Source organism: Lepisosteus oculatus, chromosome 4 (genome assembly GCF_040954835.1).
Source record: "Lepisosteus oculatus isolate fLepOcu1 chromosome 4, fLepOcu1.hap2, whole genome shotgun sequence".
Lineage (NCBI taxonomy): Eukaryota > Metazoa > Chordata > Actinopteri > Semionotiformes > Lepisosteidae > Lepisosteus > Lepisosteus oculatus.
In genome coordinates this window covers 5,384,665-5,403,079 of record NC_090699.1, presented here as the reverse complement: position 1 = coordinate 5,403,079, position 18,415 = coordinate 5,384,665, and the positions used below count along the sequence as shown (strand labels likewise).

At 44.3% G+C, this 18,415-nt stretch overlaps 1 protein-coding gene across 3 annotated transcripts in view; it reads right to left on the bottom strand.

The window, feature by feature from the left end:
- The window catches only part of LOC102695114 (uncharacterized), a 60,191-nt gene that overhangs the window by 36,561 nt on the left and 5,215 nt on the right, over nucleotides 1–18,415 (bottom strand). For all 3 annotated transcript variants that reach the window (XM_069187934.1, XM_069187933.1, XM_069187935.1), the window contains exons 4-19: nucleotides 10,450–10,721; nucleotides 9,179–9,336; nucleotides 8,374–8,993; nucleotides 7,507–7,778; nucleotides 6,043–6,200; nucleotides 5,069–5,321; nucleotides 4,802–4,970; nucleotides 4,393–4,670; nucleotides 3,588–3,748; nucleotides 3,074–3,326; nucleotides 2,809–2,968; nucleotides 2,400–2,671; nucleotides 1,629–1,786; nucleotides 718–970; nucleotides 472–634; nucleotides 33–304 (exon numbers count right to left, since the gene is read on the bottom strand). In XM_069187934.1, the coding sequence (XP_069044035.1) occupies nucleotides 33–304; nucleotides 472–634; nucleotides 718–970; nucleotides 1,629–1,786; nucleotides 2,400–2,671; nucleotides 2,809–2,968; nucleotides 3,074–3,326; nucleotides 3,588–3,748; nucleotides 4,393–4,670; nucleotides 4,802–4,970; nucleotides 5,069–5,321; nucleotides 6,043–6,200; nucleotides 7,507–7,778; nucleotides 8,374–8,993; nucleotides 9,179–9,336; nucleotides 10,450–10,721 (3,872 nt within the window). The remainder of the gene's footprint in view (nucleotides 1–32; nucleotides 305–471; nucleotides 635–717; nucleotides 971–1,628; nucleotides 1,787–2,399; nucleotides 2,672–2,808; nucleotides 2,969–3,073; nucleotides 3,327–3,587; nucleotides 3,749–4,392; nucleotides 4,671–4,801; nucleotides 4,971–5,068; nucleotides 5,322–6,042; nucleotides 6,201–7,506; nucleotides 7,779–8,373; nucleotides 8,994–9,178; nucleotides 9,337–10,449; nucleotides 10,722–18,415) is intronic.

Genomic DNA, 18,415 nt, shown 5'->3' with positions numbered 1-18,415 from the left:
GTGTTTTAACCAAGGGACATATACAAACTCACCAAACTCATCTAAATTTCCCCAGCCAGTGACCCAGCAGCTGGTCCCAGTTTGGAAGGAGCTACTGCTGTCGGCCAGACAGATGGGCTGGATGTAGCTGGTGAAGGACACAGGGCTGCGCAGTCTCACCAGGGCGATGTCGTTGTTCAGAGTCTGGTAATTGAAGTCTGGGTGTGGGAAGATCCGGGCGACTCTTCTGGAAATCTCATTGGGGTTATAAATCATCAGACTCCTCCTGCCCAGGTACACTGTCCACAGCCTGGCCTCAATGTTCCTGCAGAGAGAGGTCACAGTTACGAGCAGTTATGCGTTAACCCCTAACACAGAGTTCCTTACCTGCAGTCCAAAATTACACTTGTTCAGAGTGATTTAAGATCTTTCACCATCAAAAGAGATCAAATCTAAATCAAACCAGGAAAGGAGTCTTGATGATCTAAGCACCTGTAGAAACAGCGTGCAGCTGTCAAAACCCACTGCTGGTTGATCAGAGACCCTCCACATGTGTGTTGCCCATTGTAATACAGGCTGGCCTGCCAGGGCCAGGACCCCTCTGGAGCAGAGTCACCTCCCACAATCCTGGGACTGAGGGGAGCCTTTCCACACTCTGGAGGAACAGGACAGACATAAGATCACTGGAGTTGAGTACAAGCAAACTATTCAATTTCTTTAAAGCAAACCGTTACCTACCATTGGGTGCGATTGGAGTGACGTTCACTGGAGCGCAGGTGAAGCTGCTGTCAGGGTCGGTGCCATTGGAAGTGAACGTTACGAAGCCCGGAGTGGCCAACCCAACCTGCTGGGTAATCCAGTCCTGGTACTGGGAGACCTTGAGGTAAACACCTGGGAGACTGGGCTGGGGACAGTCCAGCTCAGCTCTCACAATACCAGCCTGAACCCAAGCAGAGCCCTGCTTGCAGACAAGGGGACCTCCTGAGTCTCTCTGGAGAAATCAAAAGGAATCATTAATGCACAGACCAGCTTCCTGTTTAATTGTTAATTTAATGTGTTATTACAGAGACAGGTAAAGACTTTCAACATGCTACATGCTTTGCAAGCTGCAGAGAGTCAGACAGACAGACAGATATCACAGATAGAAAGATGGAGGTTTATAAGAGCAGGTTGACTAAACTGCATTTTGTGTTAAAGCAGGAGTATTAGGAATAAATTGCAAGATCTAGAAACTACTGCATGAGCCTGTGACAATAATGAACCTGAAATGAGTGAGATATGGCTTACTGAGACTGATAGTGAGTAATTCTGTATTGTACTTTCAGGCAGAGCAACATAAGGTAACAGTGGTCTCAGAATCTACACTGGAGATCTAATCTACATAAGGAGAAAGAAAGCACTTTTAAAAATGATTAAAAAAAGCACAGGATCAAGTTTAAAAAAGCAATTTGAATGATTTGAAAGCTGAAATAAAAATGATTTTATCTTTAGAAGATTAAGAAGATTTTTATCTCAAGAATTCAACAGCACCCCTCAGGCAGGGGAATGAAAAAGTGCTGCATTAAATAATATCCACACTGAAGAGCCACAAGTGCTCGAAACACTAAAGATAATTCCCAGGGTCTTAATAAAAGCAGGAGTGTGTGTACCTGGCAGGTGTCCTTGCTCCCCTCCTGGACTCCAGCACAGAACAGGTTGTCAGTGGTGCTGTTTGGTCCAAAGACCTCTGCGTTCAGACAGTCGCACTGTCTGCTCCCCATGATGGACACCTGGAGCTCCTGTAAGGTCTGAGGATATGGCAGGGAGCCTGGAAGAGAAGAGACACTGTCAGTCCCAGGACTGGGGGCTGAGGTCCTTCTCTCAGGCCAGCAGAGGATCTTCCAGGCATCTGTGTCACAACCTGCCCAACAGTGTCTTGCCACTGGGAACACTGCTCCCAGGGAGGTGATAGTCATGGGGTTCTTGATTCTCTTTCTACATGACAATGATACACTAGGATGCCAGTTTTACTGTCGTAATTCACAAGTTTAAGTGTAGCCCAGCATGATAATCCTGTTCATCATTCTATTATTTTTCTTTTTCTGAGCTCTACTTCAGCTAGGAAACTGTGGAATATGCCCTGTCTTTTTAACTCTTAAGATCTGAAGTCCACAGTGCACACAAGATTGATCCTCTCTCTTTGAACTTTTACCGATCAATATCCCGTACTTCAGCAAAACTAGCAAACTCTGATGTGATCAGCTCCTCAACGCGTCCCACACACTGAAGAATAAGGAAAAAAACATCTTCCCTTTTGTTCAGACTCATCTACCGCCCAGATCCCACACCTCAGCTGTGGCTGATGCCCAAAGTAATTAATACCTCAACAATGATGCTGTTTCCAGGAAGGGGTTATGTGAACAGCACTGAACTACACTCACCACCCTCATAAATGTTTCCCCAGCCTGCGACCCAGCAGCTGGTGCCATTGAGGAAGGAGCTGCTACTGTCGGCCAGACAGATGGGCTGGATGTAGCTGGTGAAGGAGACAGGGCTGCTCAGCTTCAGCAGGGCGATATCGTTGTTCAAAGTCCAGTAGTCAAAGTGAGGGTGCAGGACGATCTGTCTGACCTTCCTGGACACTTCATGAGGGTTAGAGCCGTATTGTGTCTGCCGGCCCAGATACACTGTCCACTGACTGAGATCACTGGTCCTGTAGAAAGAGATGAGCAGAACTATGTCTAAGATATTGGTTACCCTGCAACAGCAAACATAATGCAGTAAATCTCACTCGTAATGCAGATCTCAACTTAAACCATGAAAATCAGGAAAAAATCAAATTTATCTTACCTGAAGACACACTGGGCAGCTGTTAAGACCCACTGATGGTTGATCAGGGATCCTCCACACATGTGATAAGAATAATGCAGACTGGCCAACCAGGGCCAATACCCCTCTGGGGCAGACACCCCCCCCATGATCCTGGTGCTCCGTGGGGCTTGCCCACACTCTGCAGGACATGGACAGAGAAACAGATGAGAGAGGACACCCTCAAGTGAACTGAGCAGAAACTAATGTCTCAGTTTCTCAGTGGTTTTATGGAAGTGTCACCTACCGCTCGGTGCTACAGCAGTAACACTAAGAGAGCTACAGTTAAAACCGCTGTCAGGGTCTGTGCCGTTGGAGCTGAAGGTCACAAAACCTGGAGTGGCCGACGCAACCTGAGTGTTAATCCAGTCCTTGTACTGGGACACTCTGGTGTACACATCCGGGAGACTGGAACGAGCACAACCCTGCCTAGAGCTCACAACACCTGCCTGAACCCAGGAGGAGTCCTGCTGACAGATCAGGGGTCCTCCTGTGTCTCCCTGGACACAAGAGAGAGATGGACAGACATGGGGGTTAATAAAGACAGTTGACTGAACACTCCAGTACATTAACACTGCACTGAGAGAGAGGGGTTAATACAGACACACTGACTGGACACTACAGTACATTAACACTGCACCGAGAGAGAGGGGGGTTAATACAGGAAAAGGTTAATCGTACACATTAAGTTTTTTTTCTGAAAAAAAGAAAAGACAGAGAAAGTATACAATTGAAAAGTATTTGTGATGTGGTGTCTGTACCCAGCAGGTATCCTTGCCCCCATCCAGCTCTCCAGCACAGATCATGTTTTCAGTGATGGTGATGGGGTTATTGGCATCTTCATTAGTCAGACACCCACACTGCCTGTTCCCAATGATGGGCACCTGGACCTCCTGTAGCGTCTGGTTCCCCGACAGAGACACTGAGGGACGAGAAATTGAATCTGTGTTCAATTGATGGCTGAAATCCGTTATTGAGATGTTCTATCAAGGCAACCTTTTTGTTCTTAGTGCCTCTCAGAGAACAGCTGCCCAACAAAGATCCAAACATTCATTTTAGGAACTCATTTGGCTGAGTTACTAAAGAGTAACTAAATTATTAAAGCATGTTACTATGGGTCCCAAGTATGCAGTTGGGCCTCTGACCGAAGCAGGCTGAGTATGATTCTCACTCTAGGGTACAACTGCACTGTTTCACCTGGGACCTGAACCCATAGCCCACCAGGTGAGAGCAGATACCTGACCACCAGCCCGGACCTGACAGTCCAGTCCAGCCAATCATGTCTGATCTGCATGAGACGGTCACAGGGAGGACACGCAGACTACACCCTGAAGGCAACCCAGCCTGGAATCGAACCCAGAGCTGTACTACGCCACTTCAAAATGACTTGATGTATAATTGAAAAAAATTAAGAAGTAAAGAAAGTGTGGTGCTCGTGTTGTAGTAATCCACAGAGAAGATGTGTTGTATCTATAGAAAACACAGCAAATGGCCCATATTGCTTTTAAAAACTAAGGCTCTTCTGCCTTAGCAAAGGGATGCCGTATGTATAAGAAATGAGCTCACCACCATTAGCTGTGTATCCCCAGCCTGCGACCCAGCAGCTGGTCCCAGTGTGGAAGGAGCTGTTGCTGTCGGCCAGACAGATGGGCTGGATGTGGCTGGTGAAGGACACAGGGCTGACCAGCCTCACCAGGGTGATGTCATTGTTAACTGCATAATAGTAGTAATTAAATCCAGGGTGCATAATGATACTTTTGACCCTCCTTGATACTTTGTAGGGGTTAGGGCCCACTTGTTGCTGACTGCCCAGATATACCTTCCAGTAACTGAGATCTGAGTACCTGCAGAAAGACAGAGGTCATTGCTAAAATTGTGCATAATGTCACCTATGCTCATCTAGCATCTTTCTCGTCAAATACTGTTCTGGGCAACACTGATCCAGAATGACTAGCCTGTCCCACAGGAAACTAACCAGTAATTGTAGATACAGCTTGCAGCAGTCAGGACCCACTGGTGGTTGATCAGAGATCCTCCACACCTGTGTTGCCCATAGTAATGTATGCTGACCTGCCAGGGCCAGTACCCCTCTGGGGCAGAGTCACCCCCCACAATCCTGGTACTGAGTGGTGCCTTTCCACACTCTGGGGAAACACAAGAGACAGATGGGAAGAATTGTCTGATGTGCGTCTGAATTTTAGCAAGTATCTGCAATTTACTGATGATTTCAGCTGTAACCTACCACTGGGAGCTACTGGAGTCACATTGAATGGAGAACAGGTGAAGTTGCTGTCCAGGTCCGGGCCAGTGGGAGTGAAGGTCACAAAACCTGGAGCTGCCAACCCAACCTGCTCATTAATCCAGTCCTGGTACTGGGACACCCTGGTGTACACCCCTGGGAGACTGGGCTGGGCACAACCCTCTCCGAAACTTACAATACCAGCCTGAACCCAGGCAGAGCCCTGCTTACACACCAGGGGTCCCCCTGTATCGCCCTGGAGACAGAAAGAGGAGTTAAAAAGACGCTGCCTGTATTTAAATGACTGGCAGCACTTTTCAAACTGGGGCGACTCACATATAACAGGAAATAATGAGAGAATGGTAAGTGTGTCATAAAAACACAGGAAGAGGTACAGTACACTATGTAGCTTTCTTCAGGTGTTTATTTTCTTTACTTTTCAGTGTGGAAAGAACCTTTACCTGTTCCTTTGGAGCCTACGCATGCTGACACGGCTCCATAATCAAGCATATACAGTATGGCTATATAGTGTCTAGGGTGTCGGAAGGGATGAACTGTGGAATGGCAGGAGAGCGGAGAAAGACCCTATGCGTAGTGCCGGGACGGGAGGTTAGCCCGGGCTCAGCAGTGCAAGAGTTCAGGAAATGCCGTATAGAAACCAATGCCCTCAGGTCGCAGATGGAGCAGCGACCTGGTGCTAGGCGGGTCTCAGGACATCTTAACGTCAATGCTGAGCAAAGGGAAATGAGTGACCTGGAAATATATAACCCCAGAGAGAGACACACCGGAAGGACAGAGCAAAGCACAGGAAACTAGGGACAGGACAGAGTGGGAGCGCCCTCTGGCTGCAGAGGGCGTGACTTATAGTAGATTTATAGAGGGTATATAGCAAAGGTTTCTTGATATTTTGATAGTCCAGCAGAGTGAGGGACACAGAACAGAAGCAGAAAAACAAAAAGATGATGGGGTGGCTGTACCTGGCAGAAGCCTTTGCCCCCTTCCAGCACTCCAGTACAGATCATGTTGGCTGTGATGCCGCCTGAGCCAAAGGCCACGTCGTTCAGACACCCACACTGCCTGTTCCCCATGATGGGCACCTGCACCTCCTGTAGGATCTGGTTCCCTGACAGAGACACTGACAGACAAGGCAGATTGTCATTACCCTGTCCTTGGCTGGAGACCACTCTTGGGAAACCTGAAGAAGCAATCACTCTTCTTGCATGTTTGAGTTCTTTGCTAAAGTTTTGCCCAAAAAAGACCCTGGTTCTGCTCTGTCTGAGGAACTGTCAGGTGAGCAACGATGTTCCTTAGCCATCTTCACCTGTGGCAACACCACAGGTCCCAGGTGTTTCTCATGAGCTTTATTCCCTAGCCATTGTTGGTTCTTCTTTCATTGAGGAGAAGAATTCAAGGAGACTGCCACATTTGGGGTAAAACTTCACCTGACATCATAATATCTCAGATGAGCTCTTACTACTGGTTTGTATGAACATGTGTTTTACCTATTGCTGGTGATCAAGTTAGTTCTGATTGACGTCAGCAGTTAATCCATTTAATTGTCTCTCACACATTCACAATCGCATTTCTCCATTTGTTGGACTAGAAAATCTAATTCCAACCCTCAAAGAAGTGGCAACAACACACAAATATCAACTACGCCAACAGTGTCTTCCCATAGCTGATTTCCAGCAAGCTTCAAACTCTGGTCTAGGATCGAACACAAGGGGCTGTAGGGCACAATAAAACACTTTGCAACCTCATGAGCCAGATAAATAGAACTGGTCTTGCACTTTTCAGGATAGGGGCAGTTTGGTTAGAAACACTTGTTTTTCAAAAATGTTGAAGGTTTCAATACCCTGTTTGTTTATGGAGACACCTTCAGTCTTGCATGTGCATGTCTGTACCTGTATGTTAATTCTGCTGTTTCACTACAGGCCAGATGGTTGCTCCTGGGCCAGTTTAAGGACTGTGATAAAAGCCACTTCACCCCCGATTGTCATTTAAATCTAGAGCCTGAGAGTATGAGTTACAAGGAACAGACAGGAGCATCCTTTCATTAGGATGTGCCATGCCAGATGTGTGGTTCTTAGTAGGATCCACAATAAAGAGCAGGAATAGATCATCCTAAAGTTGCAAACATTGCGTAACATAGCTGGAAAAGAACTGATCGTACTGAGCTATAAAAACACCTTGCAAGATGTTCTTTAATAAACCTGCTGGGAAATGGTGATTTTAAAATACTGCACACAGGAAAACTGCACAAATTAGCCGATTACTGGAAACTCAGTGCCTATACTTAATATTGTAAAGCAATAACCTAACACATCTTGCACTATACAGTATACAGTAGCTTTCCTATTATTATACTTTAGTTTCTCTGTTGATGTGAGAGATTTCATCTTCCAGTGTTTTTTACAGGAAAGGGTGATGTGCCAACTTACCATCCTCAGCCGTGTCTCCCCAGCCAGTTACCCAGCAGCGGGTGCCATCGAGGAAGGAGCTGTTGTTGTCGGCCAGACAGATGGGCTGGATGTAGTTGGTGAAGCTGACAGGATTGTCCAACCTTATCAGAGCGATGTCATTATTTTTTATTCTAGAGTCGTAGTTTGGGTACCACACGATCTGCTGAATCGTCCTGGACACTTCATTGAGGTTTGAGCCCACCTGTGTCTGCCTGCCCAGATACACTGTCCATGGGACACTATAAGTAGTGCTGGAAAGAAAGAGAAAGATCACTTAGCTCTTTACACTGCCTAAGTGTCTAAAACCTTAAATATTACACCGTCTGTTCTCATCAGAGTTAATCTCAATGCCGTTATGCTCATGAGTGTCAATCAGAATAGAGTTATCAGTTTCTCTCTCAATCCTTCAATAGTTCAATACCTCTTTTTACTTCTTTTCTAAACATTCCCTCAATCAAGCTCCAAGCTCAATCAAGGCTGTACTGACATCATCACACATAGACAAGAGCACTGTGGTCATTCTCCCCTCAGTTCCGTTGGTAAACTATAGAAAAATTCCTTCTGAATCTGTAAAACCATTGCGCAAAACCTCTGCCACAATAAGCACCGCAGATTCTTGTTGGAGTTTATTTAAACACCTTGTTGCTTACAGCAGTCCACACAAATTAATTTTGTTTTCAAACTCTGCCATTTGCAAGGGGTAACATTTATTTCTGACTCCAAGCTCACAGGCCACAAAAGGACAAGAAGGTTGGAAAGAGTTGGAAAGAGGTCAAAATCATCAGTACTACCAAAATGTAAAGCCCTGGCTCAGCACTCATAACCAGTGTTCCTGTTTCTCCTTACCCTGAAAAGCACTGTGCTGCCGTCAGCACCCACTGCTGGTTGATCAGGGATCCTCCACACCTGTGACGCCCATAGTAATGTAGGCTGACCTGCCAGGGCCAGTACCCCTTTGGGGCAGAGTCACCCCCCACAATCCTGGTACTCAGGGGTGCTCTCCCACACTCTGGAGGAGACGGTGGAAAAGATTCAGTTGGTTCTGGGGTAGTAATAGGGAGAGCAGTCATAATGGGTCCTGTAGCAGCAGTGGAGGGAGTGGTTGTAAGTGGTGCTGTAGTAGTAGAGGAGGCAGTGGTCACTGGTGCTGTAGTAGTAGAGGAGGCAGTGGAGGGAGTGGTTGTAAGTGGTGCTGTCGTAGTAGAGGGAGCAGTGGTCACCTGGGCCCTGACAGCATTAGAGGAACCACAAGTAAAGCTGCTGTCAGCGTCTGTGCCACTGGAGGTGAAGGTCACAAAGCCTGTGGCTCCCGACCCCACTTGTCCGTTAATCCAGCCCTGGTACTGGGACACCCTGGTGTACACCCCTGGGAGACTGGGCCGGGCACAGCCATAACCGAAACTCACAATACCAGCCTGAACCCAGGCAGAGCCCTGCTTGCAGACAACAGGACCTCCTGAGTCCCCCTGGAGACAGAGAGAGATCACTGTGAGAATAAGAACAGACCGACTAACTGTAGATCATCGTCTACTTACACAGCCTGACTAAAAAACAGAAACAGTGACCCAACAAGATCATAAAAGCGCAGGGCAGCTCAGGAATGCACTGGAGCAAGAAAAAAGGCACACAGGGAAAAGGCTTTTCCAGCTACCTGGCAGGAGTCCTTGCCCCCCTGCAGCACTCCCGCACAGATCATGTTGGCTGTGATGCTGTTCGCTCCAAAGACCACATCACTCAGACACCCACACTGCCTGTTCCCAATGATGGGCAACTGGACCTCCTGCAAGGTCTGGTTCCCTGACAGAGACACTGGGAGACAAGACAGTTTGTTACTACCTAATTCACATGCCCATACTTTGGAACACACATGTCAGAGTGGGGAAAGGAGCAGGATCTGCTGAAACCTTGATTTCAAACCTAGCAGTGCCCTCTCGCTATCCATTGACCAATACAGTATCCATGTTTATACTCACCAGTGTCATATCACTGCTCTATCACCACCACAGTATCATCATTCTGACCTACCAGTGTCCCATCACTGCTCTATCACCACCACAGCATTATCATTCGGACCCACCAGTGTCCTATCACCGCCCTGTCACTAGGGAAGTATTCTTGTTCTAATTGATGCACTTCCACAGACAGCAAAATAGGGATTAATGAATATTAACTGCTACCCGATGCCCTGACTAACATGGAGATACACAAATGCTTGCCTCTGGAATGAGTGCGTATTTGACCATCTGCCCCTTTTCTTCAAACTTCAAACAGCTGAGTGGGCACAGACTGGAGTAACAATGCAGCTCTAACACTGACAAAGCATGGTGTGTTCATGGGAAAAAAGTGACAGGGAAACACTGGACTGGAGGTTGAAGATGTCGAGGTCAGGTCAGATCCTTCTCTCCTTTTGGGGGGCTAGTGATAGACCAGCCCTGGAAACTCAGGGGACCCACATATCTGCTGCTACATCTTTACTTCATTGAATCCTTAATTGAACTATCAGTTTAATCCATGAGAACCCTTGCCAGCTTTTCTGCTATCTAAAACCTGTCGATCACAAGTTACTTTTGAGATGCAACAGTAACCGTGTTTTTGCGAACTGAAAACAGTTGAAGTGTCCTAACTGATTGCAGTATTATGGTAGGTCAAAGAGGTTGAGGTTGAGGGTTCTATTACTTCAATGAGGTTCAGCTGAGTGCTCGGCTGGAATTAAAACCAGCAGATGTGGTGATCTCCAGGAATAGGGCTGGGATCACCTGGATTAGCACATCAGTACGTTCTCAATTTAACCTTCTGTAGATTATACAATAGATCAACACCGATCCTTCAAAACACATGTGGATTGAGCCACTTATAGAGCACCAGCTCTTTGTACCATAACATGCCATAGACTGGTTCACTTCACCAAAGGGATACACTCACCCCCCTCAGCTGTGTAGCCCCAGCCAGTGACCCAGCAGCTGGTCCCAGTGTAGAAGGAGCTGCTGCTGTCGGCCAGACAGACGGGCTGGATGTAGTTGTTGAAGGAGACAGAACTGCTCAGCCTCAGCAGGGTGATGTCGTTGTTTTGGGTGATGGAGTCATAGCCTGGATGCACGAAGATCTGTTGGACCGACCTGGACACTTCGTTGGGGTTGGAGCCCACCTGTGTCAGACGGCCCAGGTACACTGTCCACTGACTCGCTATCGGGTAGCTGGGAGAGCAATGGAGGAGGAAGGGAAGAAATTGACAATGGGCTGGATCACATTACCAATGCACTGAAGCTTTAGCCTGGCTGCCTCGCAGCACTTGGGCTCAAGGCACAATCCCTGAGGTGTTATCTGAGTGGAATTTCTATGTTCTCCCTGTGATTGTGTGATTTTCCTCTGATAGTTCAAGTTTAAATTCAAGCTTATTTGTCAATCCAGCCATATATAAGTATAATACAGAGGAGCGAGATATCGTTCTCCAGGTCTACGGTGCGAATACAGACAAGACACTGACAACACAATGCTATAGACAATGTAGACACAGACTGGCAGGGTACAGGGTACATACAGTGCAAGGTGAATAGTGCAAATTGTGAAAAGAATACATCAGACAGTATGCCTGATATTAGGCAAAAAAGAACTAAGTTTCCAGATTTGGAGTAGGTGCAGTAGGTACCAGGGTGTTGAGGAGCCTGACAGCCTGTGGAAAAAAGCTGTTATGGAGTCTGGTGGAGCTGGCCCATATACTGCGATACCTTTTACCAGATGGTAGGAGGGCAAAGAGGATGCAGGAGGGGTGGGAGGGATCGGTCACAATACTGGAGGCTTTGTGTGTACAGCTTTTGTGATATATGTCCTGAATGGATGGTAGAGAAGCTCCAATGATGTTTCCTGGTGTATTGACAATTCCTTGCAGGGACTTGTAGTCTGAGACCTTACAATCCCCAAACCAAACAATGATGCAGTTTGTCAAGATGCTCTCGATGGTACCTCTATAGAATGTGGATAGTTTGGGGCAGGTGGAGGTTTGCTCTGTGGAAGTGGAGACGTTGTTGTGCTTTTTTATCTAGGGAGGTGGTGTTGATGGTCCAAGTGAGGTCATCTGTGATATGCACACCAAGAAACGTAGTACCTTCTAGCTGTCTCCACGGGGGAGCAGTTGATGTGCAGTGGGGAGTGATCAGCGTGGGCCCTCCTGAAGTCAATTATCTCTTTTTTCTTTTCGACATTCAGAGACAGATTGTTGTTTCAGCACCAGTCTGCTAGTTGCTCCACCTCCTCTCTGTATGGTGCCTCATAGTTGTTACTAATGAGGCCCACCACAGTCATCAGCAAACCTGATGATGTAATTTGCACTGTGCTTAGCAGTGCAGTCATGAGTCAGCAGCGTGAACAGGAGTGGGCTGAGTACATAGCCCTGTGGGGATCCGGTGTTCATTATCATGGTACTAGAGACGTTGTTTCCAATCCGGACTGTCTGAGGTCTCTCGGTCAGATAGTCCAGAATCCAGTTATAGAGGGAGGTGTTAAGTTTCAGCAAGCTCAGTTTTTCTATCAGTTTCTGGGGGATGATTGTGTTTAATGCTGAACTGAAGTCAATGAACAGCATTCTTACATACCTGTAAGTATCCCTCTGATCCAGATGGGACAGGGCAAGGTGAAGGGCGGGGGATACAGCATCATCGTTAGACTGGTTGAGACGATACACAAACTGGAGGGGGTCCAGAGAGTTGGGAAGTCTGGACTTAATGTGGCCCATGAGTAGGCTTTCCAAGCACTTCATGACAACTGGTGTGAGTGCCACGGGGCGATAGTCATTGAGACAGGACACAGTAGAGTTCTTCGGCACTGGTATAATCATGGTGGTCTTGAAACAGGTAGGTTAATTGGCTTCTGGGAAAATTGGCCCTGGTGTGAGCACAAGCATGTTTGTGTCTGTGTGTGTGCATTGCAATGGACTGGCGTCCAGTTTAGGGTGTATCCTGCCCTGCACCTATTGGTTGCTGGGATAGGCTCAAGTTTCCTTACGAACCTGTACTGTTAGAAATTGTTAGAAATTAAACAGTTAAAAATGAGATGGATGGATGGAAGTTTGTCATGTTTTATTTTTAGTTCAGTTTTTATTTCTTTGTCATTAATGAAAATCTTGAGACACCTACTGTGTCTTAGGTTTTCAGTAAACAGTCTCTATTGCTACAGTGAATAATTTAAAAATCCTTCAGTGTACAGATGCAGCCACTCAGAACGCACATCATTTCTTAGAAATGCCTGTAACGTAGGGTGGTATGTTATTTGATTCACTGACTAAAGACAGGGGGCACTTGTGGTGCATTAGATAATAATAATAATAATAATAATAATAATAATAATAATAATAATAATAATAATAATTGCTTACACTTATATAGCGCTTTTCTGGACACTCCACTCAAAGCGCTTTACAGGTAATGGGGACTCCCCTCCACCACCACCACCAATGTCCAGCATCCACCTGGATGATGCAACGGCAGCCATAGTGCGCCAGAACGCTCCCCACACATCAGCTATCAGTGGGAAGGAGAGCAGATCAAAGTAGCCAATTCATAGAGGGGGATTATTAGGAGGCCATGATTGGTAAGGGCCAATTGGAATTTGGCCAGGACACCGGGGTTACACCCCTACTCTTTTCGAGAAGAAAAGAGTTAGTGAAACAGTTGCTACTGTTTCTGTTTCCCTACTGTTCATCATCTTTAAATCCACTTAACATGGGATATTAACATGGAATGCTGTAACTAAAGGGAAAATGATTGATAGATGACAATAAAAATAAAAGAAGCATAACATCTCTGAACGTCATAAGCTTGTAGCTAAAAATAAAAAAAAAGGTTTTCCAACTTCACCATAAAGATTTTCTGCATCAAAGTCCATCTTTAACTTGGTCTCTTACTGTGGTTATATACTCAAAAAGAAGGTTTTGAATATAGATTTAGAAAAGTTTTGACGAGCTCATCATAAATATATTAAGTTTATATACTTTATAAAAAAGCTATAACCTTTTTTCTATGCATACTTGTCATTATTGTAAAAAAAGCTGTTCCACTTTTAAAAAAACACTTAATAGGGAATATTAATATGGAATCATGTAACTAAAGAAATTTTGGTAGCTGAAAATAAAAATAGTTTCTGAACGTCATTAAGAATATTAATTTCTGGATCTAAATGTAACATATTTCCATAGCTGGTAGTAGTTTCTTCGTAAACATCTGCATTCTTTTCTTTGACTTGTTCTCTTGAGGTTATTTGGGATTATTCTGGAAACATTTTGATATCTGTTTTAACTATATTACTGAGTGATGCTTTGGTACAGTAGAGTAAGTGTGTGCCTATTACCAAGAATGTCGGGGGTTCGATTCCTGGTCAGGACACAAATTTTATTCTTAACAAATGAAGACCCTTTTTTTAAAAAATAAAATAGTAAATAATATGTACATTATATTGACATTTTTATTATTTTTATATATAGAATCTTGTTAGAAGTAATATTAATAAATTAATAACATGAATAAACATGAATGAGTCAGCGAACATGAAAACTGTCTATGGTGGGAGTAAAAGCCTGTTCTACCTGTTCTACAGCCGTAAAACGAAATCGTATAAAAATAATTATATAACTATAATCTAGAATGACAAAGTGCTATTAAAAAAGTCTGGAACCAAAGTATAATATATCTGAATATTATTGACAATATTAATTTTTCCAGAATAAATACTCATTTCAAACTGCTTATATTTTATTCAGGGTGATTTGTCATTGTTGTTTTCACAAAACAACTATTTCTGAGACACAGTGTTTCAGATGTCAATAACTTTGCGAGCACAGTGCATATGGTGTTCATAGTGCCATCAAACCACAGGCATTTTGAAGAATGTGATTTGAGGAGATTGTCACAATATTTATTCAAACAACATTTAGTACCTGGTTGCATGTTTAGAAACCTTAGTTTCTGTGTTTACGCGCAGCTATGCGCGGCCTTGCCTAAAGAGGATCCATCGTGTAAACGAGTTCATAAGGTGAAAGTTACTATTCAGATCTATTGAGGCGAAGCGCCTGACCATATGAAGAAGAATAGCACAACCTCAGAATCCTTGAGTGAGTAATGGTTTCAACCGCTCTTTAACTTGTGAAACTCTTTCTGTATGTTTCGTTCTCACTCAGATAAAAACATATGTAACTCTTTTGACAGGAGCTCTTTTTAAATATAAGCCCTTCTATGAAAAGAAGGTTTTGAGTCTAGGAAAGAGCTCAGGTAAACCGGACTCCCTGATTTCCTCAGGTGAAAAGAGAGACTAAAGAAACCCGCCTTTCTGCCTTGCAACAATTCTCAAACTGCTCCGAAGCCAGACGCAGAGTAAAAGCCCCTAACCTGAATGATCATGATGGACAAACCATCAATTGTCCCTACACAGCACCTGTAATACAAAGGAAAAACTAAAGCAAGCCCAAGTGCATGCGCACACCGAGGAAAGAAATACTGGCTCCACAAAATGGATCAAAGATCCATTTCAAATGCCTTCAAATACGCTCCATCCCCACTATATTTTATGACAAGGTAAAAGTGAGGAGCAACATAAAAGCAGGATATGACTAACATGCAGACACAAACTGAATAACAGTACAAAGTGTTTTTGCAATCAGCAGGGTCCGCTTGTCGGCACGCCCCGTCTCCATTTGGCGTGGTCATAGGTGTCTTCCGGGGTGACGTTCACTTTCCGCATCTCTTCACTGATCCGATCCATCCGAGCCATAGACCCTGCGGGCTCAGTCGCATCGCTGTCCATGCCACCGTGTGCTCACCACTTCTCATCACATGTCCATACTATCGCAGTCTTCCTTCTTGCATCTTCTCCGTTATTGGTGCCACTCCCATGCGTCGACGGACATTGTCATTGAGGACGTGGTCAAATCTTGTTAGGCCGAGACACCACCGGATCATCCTCATTTCCATGATATGGAGGGCCTGCTCCTGCCTGGAAGTTGCTGGCCAGCATTCCGATCCATACAGGGCGACAGGGTGGACAACGGTCTTGTAAACTTTGGCCTTGAGTCAAATTGGCATCCGGCGATCTCAGAAAAGCTGGCGACCTGGCGCCACTTCATCCATGCTGGTTTCACTCGGACCCTGGCAGCTGGGAGGGTGTCGCCGTCGCTGCTGCTGATGGACCCGAGGTATTTTAACTGCGTCACTTTCTTGAGATCTTCACCACTAATGCTGATACTTCCATCCGTTTGAGGGACGCGCTCCACATACTCGGTCTTCTTGGTGTTCAACCACATTCCATGCTCGTCCAGTCGGATCTTCCATTTCTGCATTTGGTGTTATTATATTATAACTTACACTCTGTGGGCACTACACTGTGAGGGATGCTGCCCACTAACCCCATTTACCAAAAACTTCCCAGGACCAATTTCATGTTGCTGGATACAATTTTATCTTGCCTTCCAGAATCCAGAATTTTGTCAACATCTACTTAAGGTAGGCTGAGTAATCCCACCGTGTTAAATAGCGCCCGTTGCTTACTGAGTCTTCACACACTCAGTATAATCAGAAAAAACGTGATCTCGGCAGGCATGAAATACAGTAGGGTTAAAAACTTCTTTTCTAAAAGATCTCAGATTTGTTTTAAAATTTGCGTCTGTTGTAACTGTTACTGTGAACAAAATTGCAATTCTCTCACAATAAATTAATATGCACAGTAGATTCACATTTCTGATAATTGTACATACAGTATCGCAGTATGTCAAATATTAATAATAATAATAATAATAATAATAATAATGTAATAACACGAATAAACCACCAGACCAACAATCTCCAGGATGCTCGTAAAGAGCAAGGGAATTCAAAGATGCCTTAAACGGAAATCACAATTGAGGTTTGTTATGCGTATACAGCATTTAGAAAACAAAGTCGCACTTGTAGTGCATAGCACCAATTTCAGTTTTATTTTTCTGATGCAGCACTAGAGGGCATGTTGCATTCTGGCACATTATATCCCTGCAGCAGGGGGAAGGGAAACTGTTGTGGGCTTTTATTTTCACTCTCTGTCTTCAACACACATTCCCAATAGTCACTGATGCATCCTTAGCCTAGGAACTTCAATTCCCATGAACCCCACAGGAATACTTAGTGGTAGTGTCTACATTTCCTGGTTACTAAGTTATTCCTGGTTTTAATCTGGTCTTTTAAATACAAACATTTTAAGCAAGTAATATCTTTGTTAAGTAATATAATTGTTATCTTATAACTTAAAATGAGAATTACAGTATGAAATGAAAATGTATACTATATTGACGGAACAAGTAATAGGTTTATTCCATGCTGAAAAAAGAAGAAAGAGAACACAACGTTTCGGCCGTGGAGCCTTCCCCGTGGAGCCACACACCTGAAGAAGGCTCCACGGTCGAAACGTCATGTTCTCTTTCTTCTTTTTTTCAGCATGGAATAAACTTATTACTTGTTCATTTGCAGCCTACGCATGCTGACGCAGCTACCCACCTGAACTACTATATTGATGTTTTGATTGTATACATCACAGAATGTTAAATACGTATTTTACATTCACGATCTCTTAAGCCCATATCAGTGCTGGGGACGTATCTGATTTTAAATTGAGAGAGAAGACTTAGGTTTTAGGTTTCCTAAAACTGGTTTATCGTCTAACATTGCGATTGTTAGACATGTGTGATGTGGCTGTTGGGGCTATTCACAGGTTCAGTTTTGGCATTTTCACATTGAAAGAAATAAGCATGTGCCGTGTTAATGTCAGTAGTTTTACAATGAATCAAATATGCATTTTTATTTATCCGTGGAATAGTTTGTCTTACATATCGTTAAGTCACACTGTTAGACTATATACTGCAATGAGGAAGAAAAATCACACACAGGACTTTTTTCTTTTTTTTAAGTTGTTAAACCACTTTCTCACAACTTGTATTGGGGGTGTAAATGTAACAGTGTGCGATGTCATTTTAAACCATCGGCCACGTAAATCAAATACGAGAACAAAGACTATGATTCACAACATGTCACACACACACACGCGAATCCCATGAAGTCGGATTCACAGGTACACTGAAATAGTAGAGCACACGGCAATGAACAGCAGTGTGATAGTATACTGTATAAATATACTGTATATACAGTATGATACCATGGTGGTTTTAAAGCCACTACAGTACAGTATGTGTGAAAAATCCAAATTTAAAGTAAAATTGGTTTCTGATTACTTGTGTATGTCAGACAACATATAGATTATGTTATTGAGGATGTAGACCTCAAAGAAGCACATTGCGTTTACAACAAGCACAATAATAAATATCCAACTAATCAATTTTGTTTTTTGTAAAATAGCCCTTCTTTTTTAAATTTAATTTAATATTCAAGATACTCCCAAGATATACCATCAAACTGCTATACCACCAGTGGATAAAGGAGCAAGCCAGATCCTCACTGTGCAAGTGAAAGTAAAACAGAAATGTTTAGTCTCTTGACAAATGGCGAGCTGGGGTGTTTTGTAAACTGGGAGCTACCATTAACAACACGGCCAGAGCAGTATTTCTTCAGAAAAGCACGAATGTTACGGTGATCACACTTAACAAGAGCATCTAAACCTCTCTACTAGACAACGTCCTGGTTCTTCCACTCTATACTTTTATTGCAGCTGACTAAACTCTGCATGGGTAAAAAAGAACAATACTTGCAGGTCCCATTCTCTGTCCTTTACCATATACAGTATAAGCACATCAGGGCAGACAGACCAGATGAAGCAGATTCCTGCGGGACAGGATCTGCAGGTGCTGTAGGAAGACAGACTGTGAAGGTGTCGGTTACAGCTCCCTGTGAGGTACACTCGCTAGCAGCACAGCCATTTCCTCCAG